Below are 13147 nucleotides of genomic sequence, written 5' to 3'. Positions count from 1 at the left end.
CTTCACCTTTGTCGGGTAAATTACCAGGACGTGTGAAGCTACTGCCCGGCCTAGGGTCCATATAACCCGTCGTGCCCTGGCCCCTGACCGGAGATGGCTCAAGGCCGCCGGCTTCCCTGCTTGGCAGTTCCATGCCCCTTGACACGATCCCCTGCGACCGGGGTTCCAGCTCCTACCAGGCCCAGATTGGGATCTGGACATAGCAGAATATTCCACTTTTTTGCCTTAAAAACTCCTGGGTTGCGTTTGCAGTACGTTTTGGGTGATTAGCCACAAGTACTTTGAAGTGGCATCTAATCCACCTTACTGCATTTGTTTCAGTCTGATCAGAACCTTTAAGCCTTGTACACTTTAAAATTCATCCGAGTAATTCTGTTTTCATTCACATCATCAATAAACACTAGTATGCCCATGCCATCACACTGCCTCCACCATGTTTTACAGAAGATGTGGTGTGCTTTGGATAATGAGCAGTTTTATCTTCTCTATACTTTCTTCTTCCCATCATTGTGGTACAGGTTGATGTTAATTTCATCTGTCCTGAGCATGCTTTTCCAGAACTGGGCGGCTTCTTTAGATTTTTTTTGTTTTTTTGTGCAAAGTCTAATCTGGCCTTTCTATTTTTAAGACAAATTAATGGTTTGCAGCGTCTGATAATTTGCTTTCTTTAAGTCTTCTCAAAGCATTATGCAAATTAAGCTGGATGTCTTTTAACGGATGTGGATGTCATACATTATAAGACACTTCCTGGTTCAGAACGTGTAGTTAATTTTATAATTACTGTAGGTGGAGGAATGTGTTAATTGCACTGTAAAGATTTTATGGCTGTATAATCTAAATATGACAGTCACTGAAACATGTTTTTCTTCTTATCAAACTTACTTGTAAAACTCTGTTTAACACCTGCAGGAAAACATAGGAAAAGAACAAAACATCAAAATACCATATGTTTGCTACAGGACACCGATGTTTCCTTGGTTCTGTTTCTAAATGGCATCTGATTCAAGTGGCTGTACACAATTGGAAAAACATGGCTGAATTCTTCCACAAACAGCTCCGCACTAAACCAGTTGTATCTGATATTGCAGATTAGCTCCATTGAAGTTAATAGGGCTAAATTTGCCACCCCCACGCCTGTAGCAGCTGGGCTGCTCAGATCCGGACCCGCTGTGAGGCTCAAGGGATCCTCCGGACCCGGGGGTCATGCGGACACGCCAAATGATAAAGGGGACGTAGTTGTATGGGCTTGGCCGTATTCAGTTTGTGACGCAACCCACGGTGTGTGGTGAAAGGTGGCACCACTGCTGCTGTTGTGGGGTATCCCGGGGAGATGTAATGGCAGCTGGATGTTAACCCCTCCGTGGTTAGGGATTGTTGCCCCGGGGCCCAGTGGCTCTGGGCAGGGGATGGCAATAGTAGGGGTCTGTGCGCCCGGACGTACCAGGGGATGTTTGGTTACTCACAGCTGAATAAATCACATGAGTCTTTTGGTAAACCAAGGTGCTGGTGGCCGGCCTCCGCGGCCGGTTGTACTCTGGTCCCCCACCCGGGCTGGTGGTCGCCATCTTTTCTCTCTGCACTGTGTTTGCTTGTGTTGGACTTCCCAGTATGGAACATGGGAATCCGCTTCCGGCTTGTTGTGTACCTGAGGAGCCATGCCCGCTGACGCTGACCCGTGGGATCTATGGGCCCTGGCGGTTGCCCTATCCCTCTCTGTGGGTGGTTGTCAGCTTTTGGGACTTTGGTTGGGACAGGACCTATAATCCTGCCATCAATCAGTTGATTAGCTAGGCCGTTGGTTCCAGTCCTGGTTTCGGGGTCTGAGTACCCCCTCTGTGCACGGTTTCCAGGTCGGTTCTCCGGTGTCGGTACCGGCGGGCTCCAACCCTGTCCCGGTCCACCTTGGATCGGGCTGTCAGACCTTCGGTGGGCGTTTCCTAACCGCCTGGTCCCGCCCACTGGTGTGCCTGTTTTGCCCTGAGGGGGGTGGCTAGGGTTTCAGGTCGGCTGTATGTAACCTAGGTGAGGGAAGGTGTTATGTGGGGGCCTCTTGTGTGACCACCTTTTTTTGCCAGGGCATTACATTCCCCTTTGATTTAATACAGACCGTCCACGAGCTGTCCAACCACCAGCATTTATTTAACAGCAACTGAAAAGATAAAAACAGGGATAACAAGGATAATAACATTGATACAATTCTCTTTTTCTTCCCTTACGGGAGGTACTTTTCTTAAACGTTACACAACTAAAATGGGACGGACCGGGCCACTTCTCACCGCACCCCCACCCAAAACAACCTGCCCCCTGGTGCCACCGTTAAGCACTGGTGCGCACCCCTTGCCCAAGTCCAGGAACAGGTCCGGGTGTCGCCCACACGGGCCGGGTAAAAAGTTCCTTACCCGACAGTCTTTCTCAAGTGCCCCACGTCCAAGGGACCCCTTGCCTGGAGGGTAATCACCAGTTTTGGTGGTGACTGGGCCTCGGCCAACTCTACCGCAGGCCCTTCCTCCCCAACCAGCCTCTCCAGAGACTGCAGCGGATGGGAAGGGTGGTCAGGGATTATTTACAAGGCCCAATAGTTTTTGGGTTGGCCTGCCAGTTCACGGCCGTGGTCCATTTATCGAACTGTAAAACTTGTTTTAAAACATATGGAACTTTACGGTGAACGGTCCCAACGGGGACTTGCACAACTGGGGTAGTCGGGTTTCCGCTACCACTGCTGCATGGGGCCATATGGCTCACTCGGCACCCTGGGTTCAGCACCCCTGGACCAGCTGCAAGACATCCCGGAGCTCTGAACTTCTATCGGGAACGGAGGTGGTATAGCAGGTGATGCTGTCGCTCTGGGAAGCTGTGCCGGCCGCCACTCTCCCACCACATAGGGAACAGGCTCCGGCTCCAGGCAGGTCAACGAGGTTGGGATGGCTGTGCACCTCTCTCCCGATGCGGCGCTGTATGGGCGGCTCGGCTCTCACAGGCCCACATCACGGCCACCATTCTCCGGACCACCGCCTTCCATTCCAGCACCTGCTGCAGCGACTGCGATCGCACCCGGACGCAGAATCTCGCTAGCCACAGCTCCAGCCAGGCAGCGGTTCCCATTGGTAAGCGATCTGATTCGTGTTCTCCCACGGGAATCACTACTCCACCTCGGGGCGCAACCACTCCACAGTGTGTCACCACCATCTGGATTAGGCGCAGACATCTTACCGCTTCTCCCCCTGGGTCTTTTGCAAGCACTACCTAATGCTGCTGGTTAGTTTCGTTTTTGGCCTCAGGGTGTTGTTTCCTTCCGGCCTCATTCCCAGAGGGTGGGGCTTCAGCTTTCCGCCTTTTCTCGGAGGAGAAGACGCTGGGCTGTTGTTTTTCGAGACTAAAAATGGCGGCAAAATGGCGATTTCTCAAAATTTTGCAACGGATCACCGCTGACTGTCCAAAACAAGGCGCACTTCCACCAGGTAGGTGGATGGGTTACAATTCTGTTTGTGATGCTAGTTTTTGGGGTGTGCCGCGCCCACACCTGTAGCAGCCGGGGTGCTCGGATCCGGACCCACTGTGTGGCTCGAAGGATCCTACGGACCCGGGGTTCACACGGACACGCCAAATGAAAAGGGGGACATAGTTGTACGGGTTTGGCCGTATTCAGTTCATGACGCCACTCACGGTGTGTGGTGAAAGGTGGCACCACCGCTGCTGTTGTGGGGCACCCCGGGGGAGATGTAATGGCAGCTGGATATTAACCCCTCCGTGGGTAGGGATGGTTGCCCCGGGGCCCAGTGGCTCTGTGCAGGGCATGGCGATGGCAAGGGCCTGCGCCTGGACGTACCAGGGGATGTTTGGTTACTCACAGTTGAATAAATCACACAAGTCTTTTGGTAAACCAAGGTGCTGGTGGCCGGCCGCTGCGGCCGGTTGTACTCTGGTCCCCCACTCGGGCTGGTGGTCGCCGTCTTTTCCCTCTGCACTTTGTTTTCTTGTGTTGGACTTTCCGTTATGAAACACGGGAGTCTGCTCTCGGCTTATTGTGTACCTGAGGAGCCGTGGCCGCTGACGCTGACCCATGGGATCTATCGGGCCCTGGCGGTCGCCCTATCCCTCTCTGTGGGTGGTTGTCTGCTTTTGGGACTTTGGTTGGGAAAGGACCTATAATCCTGCCCTCAATCAGTTGATTAGCTAGGCCGTTGGTTCCGGTCCGGGCTTTAGGGTCCGAGTACCCCCTCTGTGCACAGTTTCCCGGTCGGTGCTCCGGTGTCAGTACTGGCGGGCTCCAATCCTGTCCCAGTCCACCTCGGATCTCTGGCTGCCGTCTTCCCATCACCTGCTGACGGAGACCACTGTCTGCCACGTAGCCAAAATACTAGGGCTCCAACCCTGGCACCAGTCAACCGAGCTTCACCTCCGCTGGAGCTACACCTAGCCCCAGGGTCCACTCCTCTCAACTTGAACTCTAGACTTAATCTAATCTGATCTGATCTAATCTGCCTGTTTTCCCACCCCGGGCTGTCTAGACCCCTAGGTGGGAGTTTCCTAACCGCCTGGTCCCACCCACTGGTGTGCCTGTCTAGCCCTGAGGGGGGTGGCTAGAGTTTCAGGTCGGCAGTATGTAACCTAGGTGAGGGAAGGTGTTATGCGGGGGCCTCTTTTGTGATGACCTGATTTTGCCAGGGCGTCACACTAAGCAGTCACCAATACCACTCAAGCTGTGGACACGTGGAGCACTGGTTTAAAAAGAAATCATCCATACATTCCTAATCCTATACAATCCTTTAAAGACTACAGGATTGGAGCCAAGAAATTTCTCTCAGTTTCTTGCTGGTATTTTGTTTTGCACAGTCTAGATACACATAGAATTTAATAGGGAACTGTACTGACAACAAGTTTTGCATAAATCAATAGCGCAGGTGAATATAAGTCACTTTGTAATATATTATCAGATAATTCTGCTTCATTCTTCACTTATAAGCTACTTCTTCAGGGGCCTCACCATGCACTCTGCTAAAACAAGTCAACTCCATATGGCTCAAGAAAAGACAAACTACAAGCACAATGTGGTGCAAGATTAGACTGCCTAATATACTCTATGCAGCAAGGATAGAGGCACACAAAAGTGTGCCCCTGTACAGCAACTGTATTGCTTTGGAGGTGGTGGTGGGCCCCCTTATGGCTCGGGCACCTGTGCAGTTGTATATTTGCACCAATGGTATGTCCACCACTGCTGTGGAGAGAAAGAGAGAGGAGAACAATGAGACAAAGCATTCAGAGGGAGACAGAAAGATTATGCTGAGTTTTCTAACTAGTCTTTTACCTCACAGCAAAGCTGGATTCACATATTTACTGACCAGCCATGCTGCATAATTTCTTTGATGCTGTTGATTCTGTCTTACAAAGGGGAAAACTGGTAAGAATATAGAATACAGGTGATACAATGTCTAGAAATTGTTTTATATGGCAACTCAATCTGAAAACGTATATGAACATATTGTGACTTTTTAAGGCTGGAGAATGCATGAAACCACAAATTTTAAAATTATTTGATAATCTCTTCTTCTCTTAACATAATTTGCAGCTGTTAATTTCACTCGTGACTGGGAAGTTGGAACTGTGACAACGACAACAGTATATAAATCTTTTAGCAACACCATGGTAAATGCCAGTATCGGATTAGGGATTGGCTTAAGAGGTGTGAATATAACCCTAGCAGGTAATACATTTTCCTTACATTACTGTCTCTCCAAAAAGATAGTATGCAATTGTATTGTTTAGTACTGTACTTGGTCTATTGTCAAATTAAGGGGTACAGTTATTTAGCTTTATTTTTAAGAACTCGACACCTGCCTGAATCCACAGACTCAGATGGGCTGTAATGTAAAAGGGAAGCCACTCACCACGCAGGACCCCTAGAACCCTAAAACCCTTTAACCCCTATACAGGGATTTGGAATTACACAGGGCCCCGGGGATCACTACCTTTGGAAGGCTGCAGTCCGATGAGAGTAGTAGTCAGGCAGGGTGGAACCAGGAAATGCAAAACAGGGACAGAATCGGCAGGCAATGACGTAATCAGAAAACAAAGCAGAGGTCAAATACAGATCGGGCATCGAGGTACATAAACAGCAAGCAGGAGGGTAGTCAGGTAACATGCAGAAGTCAGAACATCAGAATCACTAAACAGAATAGGGCAGGACAAGAAGCAGGAATAGAGAACTATCTCTGGCAGTGGTAAGCAGACAGGAGGGGAAATAAGAAGGGTGTGGTGTCTTCCTATTGGTTGTAGCTGAATGATGGTAACTTCAGCTAGAAGACACACACCACCTACAGTCAGCCAGTGGTACTGCAGATCCCAAAGAAACCCAGCCCAGTGGATGAGCGTAGCCTGCGTCCAATAGTGCCGCTGGCATCGACTCCTCTGCTATCACCAGCACTATCCACGTCAGGAACACGGCATCGCCTGCTGATCAAAGTAGAAGTCGCTGGAGTTGAATCCGGTGGGGATGTAACACACAGCCCATATGAACCCTACACATTCTCATACCTTAAGAAGAATGAAAAGCACCATAGATTGCAGGGAGACAAATCAGTCTTCTCTTCTTCATCTTCTCTGATACCTTTTGTGACTCCATCTTTTTTACAGCAAAAAACCATGCCATATGACCTAAGATATTAACTGCAGAGACAGACCCTGAATTTGAGGGACAGGAAGTAACTCATCATATTATCAATCTCTTCTCCCACACCTTAACTGAAACAGATAGATTGGTTCTAAGAAAGGGCTTGTCCTTCGTGCCTACTGAACGGTTTGACTCATTTAAATCGGCAAAAAATATAGGTTTGTTTGGACAAAGATTGAAAGAGAAATAAAATAATCAAAGCTAATGATGAAATTAAATGTAAATCATTGGGGATTACAAGGGAAGACCAAGAGACCTTTGACAAAATGCTGGACCTTTGTGAGGAAAGTGACAGAATTGGGAATGGGAACATTTACTACCCTCAAAAATAAATCTATGAGACTACCTCCTAGGGGTGACCTTGACCATTTTAAAATTTTCATTAAAGTGGTTACTGATGAATTGAGTCATTTACAAGAACAAGGTCCTTGCATACCATTCAGTCTATCACATGATGAGATGAAATCTTTTCTTGCATTAACCTGGTCAGGACATAATTGTCAAACTCTCAGAAAAGGGCAGAAATATTGTCTTGCTAGATCATGACAAATATCAGTCTATGTGTTACTCCCTACTTTAAAATCAGGACAACTACTGTATTTTGGATAGGGACCCCACTCTAGCATTTTCTGAGCTGCTTCATGAATCCTGAAATTCGCCTAAGACAAATGGTTAATCCCTAAAACTGAGATGGAATTTATGATTCAAAAACATCCATTGATACCCACATTTCATGCTTTGCTTAAGGTTCATAAGGACACATCCCCATTAAAAGGAAGACCAATTGTAAAAGGGATCTATTCTAACAGGCAAAATGTGGGTATCTACCTGGCTACAATTCTGAGACCATTTCTCATCGCTCTCCTATCGTATATTAGAGATACTGTTCACTCTTGACTAAATTGGATGGTATTGTTTTGAATGACGATATACATTTTGCATCTATCGAAGTATAATCCTTTTTAACTCTATTCCCCATAATCTGGGCCTAAAGGCAGTAAAATATTTTCTAGATTCATAGCTGATACAATTTGATAAACACAATCTACTCATACTAGAACTTGTGGAATACTTATGAGTAATTATTTTCAATTTAACAAGAAATACTAACATCAAGTCAGGGGCACTGCGATGGGGAGTCCATGTTCCCCATCCTGAGCAAATCTGTTCCTGAACTGGTGGGAAGACACCAAAGTGTTCCAAGAACCACTCTCTAAACGGTGCACCCATCATACCTATTGGAGACATTTTATTGATAATATTTTTTTCATCCTCTTTACTGGAACTGTTATTAACTTTAGAGAGTTTGTGCAGGAATTAAAATAACTCAAAAAGTTTATTCTTGACCTCAGAGATACAACAGTGATGTGGTTTTGAGCAGAGATGATCAGGGAAAAATACAGACAAAAACTTATTGAACACCCACTGCAACAAATAATCTCCTACATTGGACTAGCTACCACCCAATACCACTCAGATGGGATCCCATGAGGTAATATCTCAGATTAAGCAGAAATTGCTCCAACGATGGGATCTTTCACACACAAGCTTGGGATTTGAAAAGTATATTTGAAGACAGGGGTCATCCACTTCATGCTTTGGATAAAATCTATAGACAGGCTGCTAATGCCTCAAGAGATATACTTTTTATACCTAGGCCCAAGACTGATTCATGATCTATAACAAGAATCATGGATATGTTTGATAACCATAATGATCAAGTTTTATCTGTTTTGCAAATAAATTGGGGGATAATTTAAGCGGTCTACAGCACCTTATCTCGGCCTTCCCATCAATTACATACAGGAAAAAGGAGATCGATAGTAGATCACCTTGTAAACAGCTTTTATCGTGCATCAAGATCTGAAGAGACTTGGCAAGATAGGAGGGTGCTTGGATCCTTCAAATGCGGACACTGGAAATTCCGTAGGTGGGACACTCCAAGTAAAGATATTACCAGCGCCACTACGGGAAGACATTATTCCCTAAGCTGGTTTCCTAATTGTAGTACTGAAGGGGTGTTTTATTTAGCCACCAGCACCTGTTAATTGAATAACATCGGCAAGATTAAAAGAGAACAACACAAATGTATAGGTGAACATTAGGAAGGCATTAGGAATATGAGGGATACACCATTGTCTCTACACGTTAGGATAGATCATAAGGGAAAGTGGATAAAATCTCTTTGAAGATCATCGAAGTAGTCTCAAACTCTCCGAGAAAGGGTGTTTGGAATAATTTGATCATACTAAAGGAAAGCCAGTGGATATTCCGCTTTCAATGAGTCCAACCAAGGGGACCCCATAGACAGCTTACATTTGGCTATTTTCTATGAGTCCCTCCACTTGAATTTAAAAAAAAACTTCCGCCTTTTATGATTAAAATTTGCCAATATTTGTTTTATGCTTTTTTTCTGCCAATTACCACCTGGTAATAAATTGATTTATAGTTAGGATCTATCATACCAGTGTACAGTTTTTAAATTATTGCTTTAACCTACATAATATTGGTGATAATTTTTCTATATTTAACTTGTGCACTAGACTTCATTGTCTGTTTATGGTCCCTTCTATTTAAACAGCATATTACCCTATTCCAATATTGGGATTACTTCCAGTTTTAAAGGCCCACCTCCCCCTTTTAGATTGGATCAATCCTAATATAACTATCTTCTGCAGGTTAAATTACATGGCTCAGGGCCAAATATATCACGAGTTGGTCCTTTTGCCTAGACCACTTAATGCTAATAATATGTATTAATCGTCCAACTGCTTCATGAAACAATCAGCAATATACTTCATTATTTTCATGTGCTCAAATACGGACTTTGCTTCCAGCTTATGACGATATTTATCTAGGTGGAGTGTGTGTCGCCCAGGGAAAGGGGTACTCGGTCCCGGGCAGTAACAAATGGGAATGTCACTCTGGTGACCGTTGCCCGATCCCGTGCCCTGGGGATGCTTAATGAAATGGCAGGGGCTGGTTACAAGGGATAATAAAGTTAATGTTTGTGACGCCACCTGCGGTTGTGCGGCAAGGGAATGGGTGCCGCCGCTGCTGCTTATGAAAGACTGGGGCTGATGGAATCAGCAGCAAGTGTGTTAACCCCCTCCATAGGTAGAGTAAACCCCAGTGTCCTCTAGGTGTGGATGAGGTGGATAGTGCATGAATAGGCTATGAGACCTCTTGGTGTTGGATGAGGTACACAATGTAGGAAATAGACACACACATTGCTGGTTACCGTGGTGCTCAACGAGGTGCAGGCTGAAAGGAATCCAAACAGGCAAAGTCCGAGGGAAACAGGGAGTCTTTATTGAATATTTACTCACAGGTTACACTCCCCTGCTGCTGGGGACAGATTCCTGATTCTGTTTGTCCCGGCTCTGTCTGTGTAGCCTGGCTATGGCTCCCTCCATGCACTTTTCTTGCACAGCTCTGTCAGAGTCCCCTGCAGACCCCGCAGCCAGGTTCTTCTCCCCTGGGCATCGTGCCACCTCAGGCCTCGCACCCAGACCTGATACCCAGCCAGTTGTCCTCCTCCTTCCTTCTCCTCTCTGTGTCTCTGTTTGGACTTGTCTGATTTTCTCCTCCACTTCACTCACCAACCCCTTCCCCTTTCCTCTAGGGACTTAAGTACAGGAGGGTTGAATTTACACCTCCTAGGCAACCTCCACTTCCTGGACAGGCTTTACACCATAGGACGGCCAACTCTCTTGTGGTCCAGGGTTGTGTGAGTGTTTTAGGTGTGTGTGGGTTTAGCCAGAGCTAGGGCTCCAGGAACCAGATTGCAGATTTTAGTAGCATGACTGCAGGGGCGCTACAAGTGCATGATGTGTTTCACTGTTAGGTCATCCGGTACCTTCTCCAACTATCCGGATAATGGTGGAACGCAATAATGTGTTCCACTGTGACACACTTTTGTATTTACATGGAAAATCCTATCTGGATAGCGGAGGGGTGCATTATTTGTTCCATGGTGACACACTTCTGGTTTAACAGTTTGGAAGCTGCAATCTCTACTCTACTGATTGGGGTCGTACAGAGGGGACACACTTCACCAGTGTCGGCGCCAAATTATAATGGAAAGCATGCATTCTACATCCTGAATGAAGCCCACCTGGGGAAGGTGTTTAAATAGGCCCCATTGTGGGGACCCTGGCATGGGCCTGGTTATTAGTCCTTAATATAGCAATCATGCCATCTCCTGATGAATCCCATGTAAGACTTAATGGGTGAAACACATTGGACAAACTGTGTTATGTTGATATCCCTACCATGCCTTTTATCTTGACCTTTGGTGACTGGACCCAGGAAATTAATTATTGATAAGTGAAGTAATTTATTTGTTTCCTAATCTTATATCAATTGTGTTTATTCTACATTTAATGAGTGTGCCTATACTGACATACTAAATAGGTTTGGTGACTTTCTAATCCTTTAGTTTAATTATATATTATTGCATTATTATAATAAGGAGTTTAGGGAAAGGTACTAAGGACAATCATCATTGAGTGGGGGTGCCATATCAATATTTAGGGTGCCAATCTCCACGGCAAGGTAGGGCGACAGTGCGGTAGGGATCAGCTATTATCTATTCCCTAGCCCTTACCCTCGTACTCACTTTTTGTGTGCCTTAAAACTTGGTTTAGTATGGTCTAAGTCTGTACTTTGTGCCATATTGTTAATTTTAAATTAAGTATTAATAAAATCATGTTTTTAATTTGTGCCACTTTTTGTAAGCTGTTATGAATACTGCTCATCCCCTAAATTCAACTTTTTCTAACATTTAACGCCTAACACCCCAGCCACCTGTCTCCATCCCATAGATTTCTATATAGCAGTTAACTGCTCATCTACCTCCACCTTTCTCTCACCTCGCATCAAACTGTTGTTATAAAATCTTGTAAAATCACCAGTAGCAACCATCTGCAGCCTTCAGAGCTGGTCTCCTAATCACTGCACTCACTGTTCTTCACTGTGAAATTGGAATACAGAACTTGGAATACCGATGTAAAAAGTGTGTTGACATCAGTGGACAGTATGTGGAATAAATGTAAAGTTTCATCATCCAATCTCATTTCTTTCCGGGTAAAGCCAAAGACTTATCAGCAGCCCCTCGTATTCAGAACAAACAACTGATAGCAGATTATGTTACAGCAGAACTTGTGCTGAGCTTTATAGTTCTAACTAATGCTACACTTCCACCACTTCTCCCATTACCTGGCATTGGCTATGGCGCTGGTGTCACATTAAAACCTTGGCAGCTTAGCAATGATCTTAGCTTCACCCTACACTGACAGAGCCGCTGAGTACAATCATTGGCCGGTGCACTGTTGAGATGACTTCAGTGCCACAGGCAAAGCCAGACACCAGAAGTAGCGGCGGACTCTTGCCAGTGAATCTTGGGAAGGCGATTGCAGCATGGTTTCTTGTTTTAAAACAAACTGCCAAAAGGGTAGAAACTTAATTGAAAAGCATCAACCCCTGTAAGATAGAAAATTAGGCATTTATTATCCAGTAAAGAAGGATGGATTGAAAGCTGTATAGCATAAACCTGAATTTAGTTGTTAATTTTTTTTGTAGGAAATCCTGTGCACCAAATGAATGAGACGATCAATTACAATGAATGGTTTTCTTGGGAGACAAGGACTCATTATGATATAGACTACCGTGAAGGATTAGAGATGGGTCTTCCAAGTCCCATATTATATGTAGCTGAAAAATTCAACAGCAACAGCCCATGTAGTCTGCATCAACAATACTGCGTATCTACATATTACTCCTCAGCAATAATGTGGTAAGATTTTTTATTTCTAAGTGGAAAAAGCAAACTAGTTATACACCAAAATCAAAAATGTTATGGGGTACTTTACACGCTGCGAAATCGCTAGCATCGGCTTGCGATTTCCAGCGCGATAGTACCCGCCCCCGTCGTACATGCGATTTCTTGTGATTCCTGCCGTAGCGAACATTATTGCTACGGCAGCTTCACACGCACTTACCTGGTCGGCGATGTCGCGGTGACTGCTGAATAATCCCTCCTTCAAGGGGGAGGTGTGTTCGGCGTCTCCGCGACGTCATCACGACGTCACTAAGCGGCCGGCCAATAGAAGCGGAGGGGCGGAGATGAGCGGGACGTAACATCCCGTCCACCTCCTTCCTTCCACATTGGCGGCAGGAAGCAGGTAAGGAGATGTTTGTCGGTCCTGCGGCTTCACACACAGCAATGTGTGACGCCGCAGGAGCGACAAACAACATCGAATCAGCAACAGGAGTGAGATTATGGAAATGAACGACGTGACACAGATCAATGATTTTTGACTGTTTCATGCTCGTTTATCATCGCTCCTAGGATTTACATATTGCAATGTTGCTTCTGGCGCCGGATGTGCGTCACAACAACCGTGACCCAGACGATATTTCAGTAGTGATGTCGCAACGTGTAAAGTACCCCTAAGTCTACTGAATATTGTTAAAAAT

The 13147-nt window shown here is 45.8% G+C and overlaps 1 protein-coding gene across 1 annotated transcript in view; it reads left to right on the top strand.

The window, feature by feature from the left end:
* Nucleotides 1–13147, top strand: part of LOC142301689 (dual oxidase maturation factor 1-like) — a 90639-nt gene that overhangs the window by 60429 nt on the left and 17063 nt on the right. Inside the window, exons 5-6 of the mRNA XM_075342711.1 lie at nucleotides 5567–5701; nucleotides 12251–12464. Of these exons, the coding sequence (XP_075198826.1) occupies nucleotides 5567–5701; nucleotides 12251–12464 (349 nt within the window). The remainder of the gene's footprint in view (nucleotides 1–5566; nucleotides 5702–12250; nucleotides 12465–13147) is intronic.

Source organism: Anomaloglossus baeobatrachus, chromosome 4 (genome assembly GCF_048569485.1).
Source record: "Anomaloglossus baeobatrachus isolate aAnoBae1 chromosome 4, aAnoBae1.hap1, whole genome shotgun sequence".
NCBI classification, from domain to species: Eukaryota; Metazoa; Chordata; class Amphibia; order Anura; family Aromobatidae; genus Anomaloglossus; species Anomaloglossus baeobatrachus.
Note: the sequence above shows the minus strand (reverse complement) of the source record. Positions and strands in the feature narration are given on the sequence as shown.